Source organism: Grus americana, chromosome 2 (assembly GCF_028858705.1).
Source record: "Grus americana isolate bGruAme1 chromosome 2, bGruAme1.mat, whole genome shotgun sequence".
Taxonomy (NCBI): domain Eukaryota; kingdom Metazoa; phylum Chordata; class Aves; order Gruiformes; family Gruidae; genus Grus; species Grus americana.
Genome location: NC_072853.1, coordinates 1,981,519 through 1,996,274, shown reverse-complemented (window position 1 = coordinate 1,996,274; position 14,756 = coordinate 1,981,519). Strand labels below are relative to the sequence as shown.

General features: G+C 45.9%; 1 protein-coding gene across 1 annotated transcript; it reads right to left on the bottom strand.

The window, feature by feature from the left end:
- Positions 1-712: 712 nt before the first annotated feature.
- On the bottom strand, positions 713-13,366 carry LOC129203743 (ly6/PLAUR domain-containing protein 2-like). Its single transcript, XM_054818627.1, has 3 exons — positions 13,333-13,366; positions 2,409-2,528; positions 713-1,516 (listed from the first exon to the last, which is right to left on the bottom strand). Exons 1-3 carry the CDS (start codon positions 13,364-13,366, stop codon positions 1,305-1,307), a joined length of 366 nt encoding a protein of 121 aa, XP_054674602.1. The 3' UTR covers positions 713-1,304.
- Positions 13,367-14,756: the final 1,390 nt, after the last annotated feature.

Below are 14,756 nucleotides of genomic sequence, written 5' to 3'. Positions count from 1 at the left end.
AGTTCCCGATAAAAGCTCTCAACTCTGAGGTCAGCCCAGGTTCCTCAGGACTTCATCCAGCTGAGTCATGAAAACTTCCAAGGATGGAAATTGTATTTCCTCTCTTGGAAACCTGCTCGTATGCATATGTTACATAGAAGACTTTAAATCATGTCTTTATTGATGATTTCATATATCACGAGTAGAGTGATAATTGCAGGAGGACATTTTTGCTGGCAGATCTTGAAAAGGGGATTATAAGAAAATGCAGAATCAGACCAGTATGGACAACATAAAAACGTAGGAGACCTTGCCAACATACAAGGAATTGCAGATGATGCTCTAGAGGACTGAAGCAAGGGGCACAGTTATTTCACTGAATTCCAAATTCAGGCCAGAACTGTTACACAAATCACCCAGTCTTACCAGTAAAGATAGTTTCGTACCAGCGGAGTTGGGGGAAGGAATGTTGATGGAAGGTCACTGCCAGTGGGGGATAATGGGAAATGTCTTTCGCATCTGCTGCAAGACTGACCACAAAACTTAATTCCTCTCACTGTATAAACAATTTTGAAAGGTGGAAATGAAGTTTGGAAATAGAACAGAACAGAACAGAACAGAACAGAAGAATAGAATAGAATAGAATAGAATAGAATAGAATAGAATAGAATATCAGAGGACAGGTGCACTATAAATAACTTTAGTGATCACTACAGTTTTAACATAACATTCTTTTTATTCTGCTTAAAAGGGTACAGAAAATTAGAGATTTTAACCTCCTTGGATCAGATCACTGGCACAGGAAGTTTAGTCTCCTGCCTCATATTTTGGACAAAGAAGTGTCTTCTTAATTTCTTGTGTACAAAGAAGGAGATCTAGACAGCACAAAGAACCAGCACAAAACCGTGGGGTGGAGAGGACTGAATTTTGTCTGAGAAAACTGGCTAGTTCAGCTTTTCTGCTGGCTAACACCTGGGAGAGAATGCTCTAAGGAGGTATGGAAAGCTCTTAGCGCAAGGTTTTTTGCTTTAAATATACTTCATACAGCAGATATTTTTTAGTTAAAAAACAACCAGACCAGAATAGCAAAGAAACTCCATAGTCAGTTTTGTGGGAATTGTTGAAGAGTCAATTCAAAAATTTGTATCAGGACTTCCTGAGTTTTGCTTCTTTCTTGGCCGTGGGAAAAGGGCAGGTACTAAAAAAGCGATTCCTGGGAGCTGTTGAGGGTTGTCTATGAGGCATCCAAACAGAAAGGTGGGCTGGCAGGGGTTTATTCTCTTCTTCATTGGGTTCTTCAGCATGAAAGACTTCCCATCAGTTCCTCACAGTCTAGTCCAGAAGAAGGCACAAAGGGAACTCACTAGCATCCCAACTGGCAAAAAGCTGATCCTCAAACTAGCTGCGCCATCAGTGTTGCACAAGTCAGAGTAACAGCAGGAGACGGGGCGCGTCATGCCAATCCCGTCCACATCAGATGGGATGCAGATGGAAGAGCACATCTTGGTGACGGTCGAGACTCCCATGAAGGGATAAACTACAACAGAGCAAGAAAGAAGGAACAATTAGGAACGGGAGGAATGGAGGAGGACTCACCCTGCCCCTGGTGAAACATTAGCTACCTTCACCACCAAAGTCTTAGCTCCAGTTCAAACATTGTTGGAGTAATTCCTACCAGAAACATAGGAAAAAGTTCCTGCTGAGTGGCTGCAAGCTGAACAGCACCTTATATCCTCTGTGTCCTGTCTGGATCAGCTTTACCCTGCAGAAGGTCAATTAAGCACTTTTTCTGCCTCTGCTTTGAGTCTACTCACTATCTCCTGCCTCTCCCATCTGTGACCAGAGCCTTATCAGCAGGACCATGCAAAAGAGAGAGCCTTCATCTTTGCAGCACATTTCTTTATTTGGACAGCTTATGACCTGCAGGGTCACCAGTCAGACTGGCAATGCCTTTCTGAAAGCTCCAGAGAACTCAAGGGCATTTCTATTTTGCCTCCAGATGACCAGAAGTTGGTATTCCCACCTTACTGAGCTTGGCTCATCTCTGCTGGCCTTTCTACTCCACCCAGCTTTCATAAACAGTTCTCAGGTCAGGAGAGCACTGTTTAACACACACCCATCATGCAAGTCACGCAAGCAATCTGGAGAGCCAGAACTCTTTAACACCATGCCTCAAGCTCAAATCAACATGTTTTTTTTCTAACCATGCTCAACAGTGAGCATTAAGTATGAGCTTACATTCACCAAGTATTCACTCACATGAGGACTGCTTTCCACAACAACAGGAGACTGCTCTCTGTCCTGCAGGAGCTTTCTTCCAGGCTTATATATTTAAGTGAGAAAAGGTACTGCTCCCCACACCAGCATTCTTCACTGTAGAAACACTGACTCATGTTACAAAAAATGGATAAAGAAGTAATTGCCCTTACCGTCCTCCAGGGAATACATAGTAGTCTTGCACATTGTTTCGTTCTTTGTACAGTTCTGGATCATCAGGCACTTATCAACAGCGGTAGGTTCATGACAAGTGTAACATTGCAAGGTTTGGGCTGCAAGGAGGAAAAACATGAGGTTGGGCTTCGTGTGGACCACTAGATTCTGTCCGTGTCCCTCCAGGTGTCTCTGGGGAAGGTGCCTCTCCAAAATACTCATACTGAGAATAGGAATGGAATAGTAAAAGGTATTTCTACTAATGGGAATGGGAAACGCAGTAGTCTGGTGGTCAAAGCACAGCTTCAGATGTGGGTTCAGACCCCCTGCAGCAAATCAAACAAGGCAGAGCCACACATAGAAGACCCCACAATACAGGAAAGTCCTATCAACACTGGGCTGCTGAATGTTTGGGGCACAAACATGGTCCTTCTGCTCTTGCTTTGTTATTGGGAGTTTAGCGGGTTGGCTTTTTTTCCAGATAGGCCTTAAGTAGTCCACAAGAGAATGTAAGGGTAATTATACTTAATTTTTGAATCTGCACCGTAGAACATGCAGTAAAACATAGAATCATCAAATCATAGAATTGTTTAGGTTGGAAAAGACCTTCAGAGGAGGAGGTCTCACAGGAGACACTGAGGCAGCTTGGGCAATGCCAGAGCACCAGCGGCCACTTCTACACCTATAAAAAGCAGCTCGAGGGAGTGTGAGTGACCAGGAAGGCTGTGACCAAAGTGAGCAAACAGGGCATGGCACGTCAGCCAGGGCACGCAGGGAGGGACATTCCACTTGACAAGTGGGACGCTTGAAGTACACATAGCCTTGTTCTGTGACAGGTCAAGGGCACCCATCCTACGTGACCCTCAAGGCAGAATGGTGGGAACTCCTCTGAGAGCAAAGGCAGCAGCTCCAGCTGGGGGTTCTGCACCATCTACCCCAGTGGTGTCCAATGCCTCCACCCAGCTCCTGAGCTGCAGGAGGTGGTGAGAAGGCTGTGTAACATCAGGGAGGCTGAGAAGGAATTAGATGGCTGGTTCCAAGCACAGTCTGAAGTGAAGCCACAGCCCATGGCCAAACACCCAAAAACTCCCCCATCAGCACACACAGAAGGGAGGGTGGGCAGTAATGCAGAAGAATGGAAGCTTCCAACAGCAAGGACCAGAAGGAGGAAGAGACTTCCCCCGAAGCCTGAGATGCCCTTGCAGAACTGCTTCACCGCTCTGCACACTGAAGAGGAAAGACCCACCGCATCAGGAGAGACACTGGAGTTGAGTAAGGCAGCCCGGTCTGCTCCCTGTATAACAACCAGCACAACTAAGAAAAGGCAACGGGTGATAGCAGCAGGTGACTCTCTTCTGAGAGGTACAGAGGGACCATCTGCTGACCTGACACACTCTCTACAGAGGAGTGCTGCTTACCAGGGGTTGGATCAAGGATGTCACCAAGAGACTACCAAGTCTCTCAGTCCACTGACTATTATCCACTGCTGTTGTTTCACCTTGGCACCAGTGATACAGACAGGAGCAGTCTGAGGCGCATCAAGAAGGATGACAGAGCCCTGGGAGCAGCAATAAGGGACTCTGGAGCACAGGTAGTTTTTTGCCAATACTTCCAATCAAAGGGAAGGGGTTTGAAAGGGCCAGATCAATTTGGCAAGTCAATATATTGTTACAGGACTGGTGCTGCAGCCAGGGTTTCAGCCATGGGACTCACTTTGAGAAACCTGGTCTACTGGGGGTTGATGGTGTGTATCTCTCAGAGAAGAGAAAGAGCATCTTCAGTCATAGGCTTGCCAAGCTGGTGAAGAGGGCTTTAAACTAAAGTTTCTGAGGGAGAGGAACCTAAATCCATCCTGCCAGTTTGATGGAAACTCTGCTCAGGCACATGGAAAATAAGGAGGTGATTGGTGACAGCCAACATACACAGCTTTGCTAAGGGCAAATTGTGCCTGACAAATTTGGTGGCCTTCTACAATGGGGTTACAGCATTGGTGGATAATGAGAGTGCAACTCGCATCATCTATCTGGAGTTGTGCAAAGCATTTGACACTGTCCCGCACGACATCCTTGTCTCTAAATTGGAGACATGGATTTGACATACGGACGACTCGGTGGATAAGGAATTGGCTGGATGGTTGCACTCAAACTATCACGGTCAACAGCTCAATGTCCATGTGGAGACCCATGATGACTGGCGTTTCTCAGGGCTCAGTATTGGGACCGGCACTGTTTGACACCTTTGTCAGTGACATGGACAGCGGGACTGAGTGCACCCTCAGCAAGTTTGCTGACAACACCAAGTTGTGTGGTGGGTCGACACGCTGGAGGGAAGGGATGCCATCCAGAGGGACCTTGACAGGCTGGAGAGGTGGGCCAATGCAAACTGCATGAAGTTCAACAAGGCCAAGTGCAAGGTCCTGCACGTGGGTCAGGGCAATCCCAAGCACAACTACAGGCTGGGCAGATTGAAAGCAGCCCTGAGGAGAAGGACTTGGGGGTGTTCATTGATGAGAAGCTCAACATGAGCCAGCAACGTGTGCTTGCAGCCCAGAAAGCCAACCGTGTCCTGGGCTGCATCAAAAGATGCATGACCAGCAGGTTGAGGGATGATTGATCGTCCCCCTCTACTCTGCTCTGGTGAGACCCCACCTGCAGTACTGTGTCCAGCTCTGGGGTCCCCAGGACAAGACAGACATGGAACTGTTGGAGCTGAGGTGCGGCCTCACCAGAGCCGAGTACAGGAGGACGATCACTTCACTATTCCTGCTGGCCACACTATTTCTGATACAAGCTGGGATGCTGTTGGCCTTCTTGGCTGCCTGTGCACACTGCTGGCTCATATTCAGCCTGCTGTTGACCAACACTCCCAGCTTTGCAGCCACTCTTCCCCAAGCCTGCTGCATTGCCTGGAGTTGTTGTGACCCAAGTGGAGGGCCCAGCACTTAGCCTTGTTGAACCTCATACAGCTGTTCTCAGCCCATCAAACCCAACTCCAACAAAAATTATGAGGGTGATAAAAAGAAAAAAAAGATCAGGAGTGAATTCATTAAAATATTGAGGAGAAGCTGCTTCTCCCTTATCACTTTGGGGGTAATTGGGTTGCCTGAGACAGGGCTGACTATTCTCTGCAGTGGCTGGATGCCAGCAGACAGTATTTGCAAAATGCGACATCTCGGTGCTTGAATTCTTTGAAGATCTTGCCCTGGGTGCCAGGAGACAGCTAAGACATGCAGGGACCCAGGAGAAGTCCAACACTTTAATTGTGCAATTTGCAAGATATTTTTATTTTAATCATTATCAAAATTAGTAAATAGGCTTTGCTTCACATGTTTGTGCCAAGTATCTAACTGTTCTGCTTGCCAGCCAACCGCATGCCCAAGTTCCTTTAATCTGTGTTATTCCCACAGGACAATAAACACACTTGTAGCTGGTTTACCCCAACTCTGTTCGTAATCTACATCTGCTTTTCTCCTTGCCTTTGCATTAGCAGAGCATCAGAAAGAGATCACAGACTCACAGACTCACAGAATGGCAGAGATTGGAAGGGACTTTTGGAGGTCATCTGGTCCACTCCCCATTTCTTTGCATTTCCCCTTGTTGAACTGCATCAGGTTCCTGTCAGCCCATTTCTCCAGCCTGGCAAGGTCTCTCTGGATGGAAGCATGACCTTCTGGCATATCAGCCCAGTTTTGTCATCCACAAACTTGCTGAGGGTACACTCTGCTCCATCATCCAGCTGATTAATGATGATGATAAACAGGACTAGACCCAGTATTGACCTCTGGGGTACACCTCAAGTTATTGGCCTTCAAGAAGACTTTGTGCCACCGACCACCACTCTCTGGGCCCAGACATTCAGCCAGTTTTCAACCCACCTCACTGCCTGCTCATCCAGTCCATACATCACCAGCTTGTCTATGAGGATCTTATGGGAGACAGAGTCAAAGGCCTTCTGAAATCTAGGTAGACAATATCCACTGCTCTCCCCTCATCTACCAAGCCAGTCATTTCATCGTAAAAGTTCATCAAGGTGGTCAAGCATGACTTCCCCTTGGTGAAGGATCTGATACACACAGGAGTCAGACTTTGAATGTGAGTTGGAACAGGGAGAATTTAATCTCGTGCTGTCAGCCCTTTCCAAAGACCAGGAGCTCTTGGGTAGGAGAGTGTCCCAGAGAGAAGGAACTGCCTCCATCAAATTTACCAAGTCATGAGAACAGATTAAGCACAACCCTTCCCCTGTGCTGAGATTCTGGTTTTATGAGAAGAATGTGTAAAAAAGTTATTGTAAAAACATGACTGTGGCCACAAAAATAGTCTGCATGAGGACATGTACCGCTCTAGACAGAGACCATAGAAACAGACTTTGGTACTCAAGTCCCCAAATCCAGTCCAAGGTAGATCACCCTGCCTCATCACCCATCAGTTCCTAGACGCTCTTCAGCACCTCCCTGTTCAGCTGCAAAGGCCCTTGCGAGCCTGCAGCTGCCAAGTAGCTCCTATACATGCAGAATAACCACAACCCAAGACCTTCAGTGCCTCAAGTCTTTTTTAGATGGAGAGGTTTTAGAGAGAGACACTGAAGAGCCCAGATTGTTGTGATGCAGTATTTCTAGACCACTCCAAGCTGAAGATACCAAGACAAAATAGTGTCTGGTATTTACAAGGAAGCCATTTTTGGACAAGCTTTCCAGGGCACTTTGCTCTCTGCAGGTCTTTCTGAGGAACCTAATGGTTGATCTGGGCCCTCTTTTCCACGCTCCAGCCAGACACCTGAATGTGTGTGCTTTACAGTCAGCAATGCATTTTGATACCATCACAGACCAGCAGCACCATCTGTGTGACAGTCCCGGCAAAATCCCTTTAAACTTCATCAAAGAAGAAAAACAATTCGGCTTATCTCAGCATGCCTAAAATGGGGTGTCATAACAGAAGGCTTAGGCAAGCGAGCCACCTTATGAAAATAGATAATGCAACTTCACCCTAACTGGTAAGCCAGAAAAATCCCTTTTATAAACAGACCCAGCAATTATCTTGCTTTTATTCAAAGCTCATATTAGTATTCTGTTTTGCTCATTGTAAGAGGATGTTTTGTTTGCATCAATTCTATGTCTGACAGCTGTCAAATACATCTTTATGGAGGAAAATTCGTCATTAGTCTCAGATTTCATGATACTCGTCACTGGACAAGTCAAAGCCACAGGATTTGTGTTCCTCTTTGAGAAAAAAAAAAAAAAAACAACAAACAAAACCCAAAAATCCAACAAAAAACAACAAACAAAAGCTAAGCACAAAGGGACATAAAATTAAGAGAGCATTGTCCCCAACATAGACAAACTCTGTATTTTCATCAACCTTACTCAAACAGGTTCAAACACAGCAGCTATAGCTATGGAATCTTAGAATCATAGAATTGTTTGGGTTGGAAGGGATCTTAAAGATCATCTAGTTCCAACCTCATTGCCATGGGCAGGCACACCCTCCACTAGCTCAGGTTTCTCAAAGCCCCATCCAACCTGGCCTTGAACACTTCCAGGGATGGGGCATGATGTTTGGTTTGGTTTTCGGGTTTGGGTTGGTTTCTGGGGGGGGGGTTTTGAGATGGAAAAGAAGTGTTTAACACAATAAAAAACCCAAAAGCTGGAGTGAAACAACTTTAATTTTGCAAATGAGGGAGCTCTTCAGCAGCAATAGTCAGCTGGCATCTCACAGAACAGGGAAGAAACACAATTACTTGTAGACTTAAAGACCTGCAGTCTAAAAGCCCTGTTTTAAGCAAGTTTTGGAATATCTATCATCTGGCCCATTTGTGAAGGGTAGATATTTGTGAATATTTGTGGAGTACCGCATTGAGGTCTGAGGTCCCCAGGACAAGAAGCACATGAACCTGTTGGAGCGAGTCCAGAGGAGACCACAGAAATGATGCGAGGGCTGGAGCACCTCTGCTATGGAGACAGGCTGAGAGAGTCGGGGTTGTTCAGCCTGGAGAAGAGAAGGCTCTGGGAAGACCTTAGAGCCCTTTCCAGTCCCTGACGGGTCTACAGGAAAGATGGTGAGGGACTGTTTGTCAGGGAGTGTAGTGATAGAACGAGGGGCAATGGGTTTAAACTGAAGGAGGGTAGGTTTAGATTACATATTAGGAAGAAATGCTTTGCTGTGAGGGTGGTGAGACAGTGGCACAGACTGCCCAGAGAAGTTGTGGATGCCCCATCCCCAGAAGTGTTCAAGGCCAGGTTGGATGGGGCTTTGGGCAACCTGGTCTAGTGGAGGGTGTCCCTGCCCATGGCAGGGGGGTTGGAACTAGACGGGCTTTAAGGTCCCTTCCAACCCAAACCATTTTATGATTCTATGATTCTTTAACAGAACTGTAGGGATCTCTTTTGGGTTTAAGAGCTTATGAACTTACACAGAGAAAAAGAGACATGCAGTGGCTTAAAAATGAAATCAAACTACAAAAAGGAATAGATACATATTAGAAGTCTTCTTTAAAATAAGGGATAAATATAAAATGCTAAAATATTTCAGTGTAGTTATAGGACATTCTTTTTGGAGAGCTGAAAGCAAAAGAAGAGATAAAAAAGCAGAAAAGCTTGGAAATCCTTAGAAGAGATTTTACTAGCTTCGCTTGGATATTGCAGATCTTCCATCCTTCAAACTTGACTGCCTTTCTAGGAAATGGCAAAATTACACAGATTCCCAGAAGAAACTTGGAGGAACTGCGGACACATCATGGTTTTATTCCAGCTTTGCAGAGGAGAAACTGTGTAGAAAACTCTGCTTGCCAAATCCACTCTGAAGTTTCCAAAATTTGCCAATGTTTGCTCACCAAATCAAAGCATCCATCCTGACTATACCCATCTGAATGGGACAGGGAAGTGGGGAAGGACCAGAAGGGAGAAAAGTGGCACCACTGGGTCACAGCAGAGTCTTCTGTTCCCCAGCTGTCCAATTCTTAACAAAGTCTTATTAAGCATGATGGCAAAATTTGGCTGGTGAGTGGATCCTAGCCTGAATTTGTACCCCACCCAATTGCTTTCCTGCTCCATTCTGCCTTTCAGATTCCTGCCCGTCCCTTAAGGAGATCTGACCATAGAGTCCCCTTCTCTCCAACCCATCCTCTATTAATTAATGATGCTCCTTTCTGAACTGCCATCTCTCCATTGACAAACAGACATGAATCCCCAGAATGAACAGGGTATAATGATGACAGGAAATACCTCCTGCTCTGGAGACCAGTGATGATTGATATCTACTGTAGCAGCTTTGCAAATGAGGGTGCTCATGTCCTCAATGGGAGCACATGAAGCTCCCATTGATCTTCACACAGCACAAGCACCCCGAGGCTTTGAACTACTAGTGACCAGAGCCAGGACACATGTCCTAGAGATAACAGGACAGTCAGTCCATTACACACAACAAAGGGCTACTGTTCCAGCTCTGGGTCTGCCTCTCCAAACAGCAGCTGTTTTCTCCTCAAAAATCCTCCAAAACCCCCTTCTTTCTCCATCCACTTGCCCCTTTCTTGCTGAATCCCCTGTGCAGACCCAAAGATGGAGAAAGGAAAACATCCTTACATAAGAAGGAAATAAATACAAAGGAAAAAATCCTAACATAGCTCCACATCCCTGTCAGGCGCAGACATAATCAGACCTTACACTGCCTGGATCTGGAGGAGTAGAGCAGAGCATCCAAATATCCCAATTAAAAATCACAGCTCCTGCACTTACCCTACATTGGACTTACCTTGGCCACCCAGGCTAACACAGACTCTGAGCTTGGGATCGTCAGTATATAATAAGTTTCTGTGCAACTTATTCTGGTGACAGCACAAGGGATGGGGAGCCTATGCCAGGGTGTCCTTTCCACTATGCAGTCACCTTCCACCATTAGAGGTTATGGCAGCACCACTCATGTAGGACTGCCCGTGACGAGGGGATTCCCTACTTCCTAGGGAATGAAAACACTGAATCCCACTGATGGAAACAGAGGGGTAAGGTTTGCATGGCATCGCTGTACAGACTGGACTCATGGGGCTTGTTTCCTACTTCCACATCTCAAATGGGTCACCCCCAATATCAGGCTGCTGTTGGCTGCCAACCTTGACTTGTGTGCTTCAAGCCTACCCCCTCCAGTGAGGTGGTCTGCCAAAATTGCATTTGACTTCATGCAAATCACAGTGTGTTACTAAACAGAGCTGGAAAAATCAGCCCTGCAATACCTGGGCCACCAGCTTTGTGTCCCAGCCCATTTTTCCCACTTTTAATGGCTGAAGTCTAATAAACTACACATGCAACATATAATTAGAGAGAACCGCTACACATGCTGCATTAAACTGGCTAGCTGGTTTCAGGGTTAAGTATCATAACGGGAAAAGAAAGTTTTAACAAAAAGATGAGAGTAAGATAGAACAAGAACACATAAAAAGTGAGAGCTGGAATTTGCATTAAAGAAATGACACGATATAATCACACTTCATCTTGTAACACTTCCTAAAGAGCCTAACCTAACAATTCCTATGAGACCATGATGGTCCTGAACATCTGACAGGCTGGAAATATTCCAAAGACAGATATTTCACTGAAAACTGCTCAAAGTGGGAAACATGGAATTCAGAGGGAACAGGACGCACCATCATGCTGCATCTCCTGCAGGAGTTTGGATAAATCAAAGCAGGAACTTACCAAATTCCATACAAGCAACAGCAACGAACAGAAGAGAAAGAAACACCTTCATCTTGCATGGACCCTAGTCACCCTGTCACTGGGCTGCCACCACTCTTCACCACTGGCTTTAATGAGACACCTCCTGGTGGTTTGCCATGTACCGATTCTGACCCAAGATCCAATTCTACTGGAAAAACAAGTCTGAGCTATAAATCTATTAAATGAGCTACAAAGCAAGCCCCACCTCCTGCCATGCTGTCATCTCTTTTCGTGTTCCTTGGAGAAGAAAATAAGGGTTTGCATGGTGGACAATAGCTGAGATGATAGTTTAAGCCGAGTGCTTTGTGTCTACGCATGATGTGTAATGCCAGGGTTATTAAATAATCCAGTGTCTGTGCCTTGCCTTGCAGCTTGTTGATATTTCTCCTTTTTTTTTTTTTTTTTTTTTTTTTTTTGTAGTGGTTAGAGAGACCTGAGTGGTTTCCACGAATCCTGGGAAAAAAGTGTCTGCAGCTGCGAACAGCAAGGCATTGAACCTCGTGTACTTTTCTCCTCTGTGTTTTCATCCTCAGCAGGGACCAGAGTTATCACCAGGAGGAGAAGTGGAAAGCTAACTTGCAATCCCTTACTCACTGAAACATCATGGTTGGGGTTTTGGTACGGTGATACTTCTTCCCAAGGTGTGAGAAGGGTTTGAGGGGGGTGTGGGTGGGAGCACACTGTCTCCCTCTCTCCTCTGCCTGTCCTCTAAGGAGAGAGGTGGTGGAAGCACTGGGAAGACAACAGGACCAGGTCATTAAAGTTTGCGCCAAGGGAGTTCCTCAGGCTCGCTATCCTGAGCCATTCAGGGAGGATGGTGCACGGAGAAGCCCCCTCTGCTCTGAACCAAGTGGGGTGGCAAGCCCACGACTTCATTGCTTGCCAAACACCTTGGCTTTCCCATCCCCAAACCCTGCTGCCCCAGGCATCTGCCTGCTTTTCCTGTGCCTCAGGCCAGCTCCAGGCTAGTAAATCCTCCTACAATGTGTGATGGGCAAGTTTGATTGTGGAATTGCAAAAACTGGTAAAAAAACTTTCCGTGGATATGCCAGGTGGCCCCCAATACAAACTTTTAATAAGGAAAGAAAGGAGAGAAAGTTGAAACAAAGGTGTTCTTGGAGATATTCCCATCACTGTTTTTATCTGTCACACCACTGGAGGAATTTGAACTGTTAAAAGTAAACGGTCTTCTGTTATTCCCAGATAAGCAACCCAGTCCTCATCTTTCCAAACTAAAAGCTCTAGCGGTGGTCTCATCGTTCTAGCAAGCCCTGCCTCACTTACAAACACCACTTCTGGGTGATCTACACCCTCAGAAATTCGGACCCATTGTTTTCACATGGCCTCCATAATACAGTCATTATGTTGATTATGAAAGCTTAGCAGTTATTTCCAGCCCAAAATTATCTAGGGAAAGGCAATTTGCTATATTCTTGATTTGGCAGTCCTCGTGTTCAGCAGAGAATTTTCTAATCCTATTAAGAAAGGGCAAATATGCTGATCGCGTTTGCTTTGTTCTTAGGAAAAAAAAAAAAACCACAAGTGAACATGGAAAGGGGTGTGGTTTCTGGTTTCTGGTATTAGGTGGCTTCGAACAATGTGTGCTAGATGATTGGTTTCATATGCACATCTGAAATGTGATCTCCATTACATTATAAGTTTTTGGATGGGAGAATATATGCCAACACCCTGCTTAAATCCTGTGCATTCCTTCAGTTTAGAGGGTTGTTTGGGGAGTGGGGTGACAACATACCTTACTTGTTTATAGTTTCAGTTGATTTTATCTGAGTCTTTAAGCATCACCTGAAATATTTCTTCTTTTATGCACACCCTATGCAATTGCCTTGCAGTGTTGGCAAGTCACCAAAGAAATAACAAGCATCAATAGGAACATCCAAACAGTGGGGGGGGTTTTAACTCCTTTTTATTCTTTTGTGAGTAATCATAGCCTATTGTGTTGGGGGTTTTCCATCAACTACAGAGAAAAAAAAAAAAAAACAACAAAAAAAAGACACAAGCAGACAAATCTGTCTCAACAACCCACAAGATGGATTTGGAAGAAAAAAAAAAGACATTTTCTAGTGTATGTGTTCAAAGGCAAGCTAGCTTGAGAACTCCTAGCATTTCAGAGGAGTTTCTAATCATAAGTAAAAGGAAAAGTTCAGAGTCAAATGTTTACTTCCAGCCTGAGAAACCTGTGCCAAACCCCTTTCCCATCCTACCTGGCCAGCTGAGACAGTCTGTGGGTGGAGGCATCTTCATCTGATGTGAGCAGTTCTGCAACAGTTCACAGAATCACAGATTGGTAGGGGTTGGAAGGGACCTCTGGAGATCATCTAGTCCAATCCCCTCTGCTAGAGCAGGATCACCTAGAGCAGGTTGCACAGGATGGCATCCAGGTGGGTTTTGAATCTCTCCAGAGAAGGAGAGTCCACAACCTCTCTGGGCAGCCTGTCCCAGTGCTCGGTCACCCTCAGAGTAAAGAAGTTTTTACTTCCTGTGTTCCAGTTTGTGCCCATTGCCCCTTGTCCTGTTGTTTGGTACCACTGAAAAGAGTCTGACCCCATCCTCTTCGCACCCGCCCTGTAGATATTTATAAGTGTCCCCTCTCAGTCTTCTCTTCTCCAGGCTAAACAGCCCCAGCTCTCTCAGCCTTTCCTCATACCAGAGATGCTCCAGGACCCCCATCATCTTTGTAGCCCTCCGCTGGACTCTGTCCAGTAGTTCCCTGTATGTCTTGAACTGGGGAGCCCAGAACTGGACACAGGACTCCGAATGTGGCCTCACCAGGGCAGAGTGGAGGGGGAGGAGAACCTCCCTCAACCTGCTGGCCACGCTCTTCTCAATGCACCCCAGGACACCATTGGCCTTCTTGGTCATGAGGGCACACTGCCGGTCACGGAGAGCTGCTTGTCCACCAGGACTCCCAAGTCCTTCTCCACAGCACTGCTTCTCAGCAGGTCAACCCCTAACCTGTACTGGTGCCTGGGGGACCAGTTGCATCCATGCTGGAAATAGTCTCCAAATCCCACAACGTCCCAACAGACTTGCTCTCACTGCTTAACTACCAGGCTCAGGAGGTCCTGCTGGGAAGTCCTATGCTATGCCCATCCACCTCCAGGGCAGAGTTTCAGGGACTGTGGGCTGCATGTGTGCTTAGAGAAGTGCAGGCACTGGTTTCGATGGAGAGCCTTCTTGACTTGATCATTTTAAACTCTCCATTTTCTTGATTCTAATCAGCTCTTTATATATCTCCTAGGAATCCCACAGCTTTCCAGAACAGGCAGATGTAGAAGCAAAAGCTATGATTGAATTCAAAGGTAGACATGGAAGGATGCTGACATGACAGTGTCATACACTAGTGCTAATCTTTTGCTGCATACCTAGAAGTAGGTTAAACCCAAAATCGCTCCTGTAAATATTATTATCTCAAAATCAGGTGTAAGTAAGCTGAGACGCAGAGAGGTTAATTAGGCTCATGGAGCAAGGTAATAGCAACTTCAGAAATAGAGCCAGCATTGTATTCCACATGGTTTAACCACTAGTTAATGCTACTTTTTCATCAGTGCTCTTTGTGCAACCCTGATAGGAGGTACACGAGCTACTAGAAGCAACAGGAGTGAGTGCTGGCCTGGAAGCCACAAAC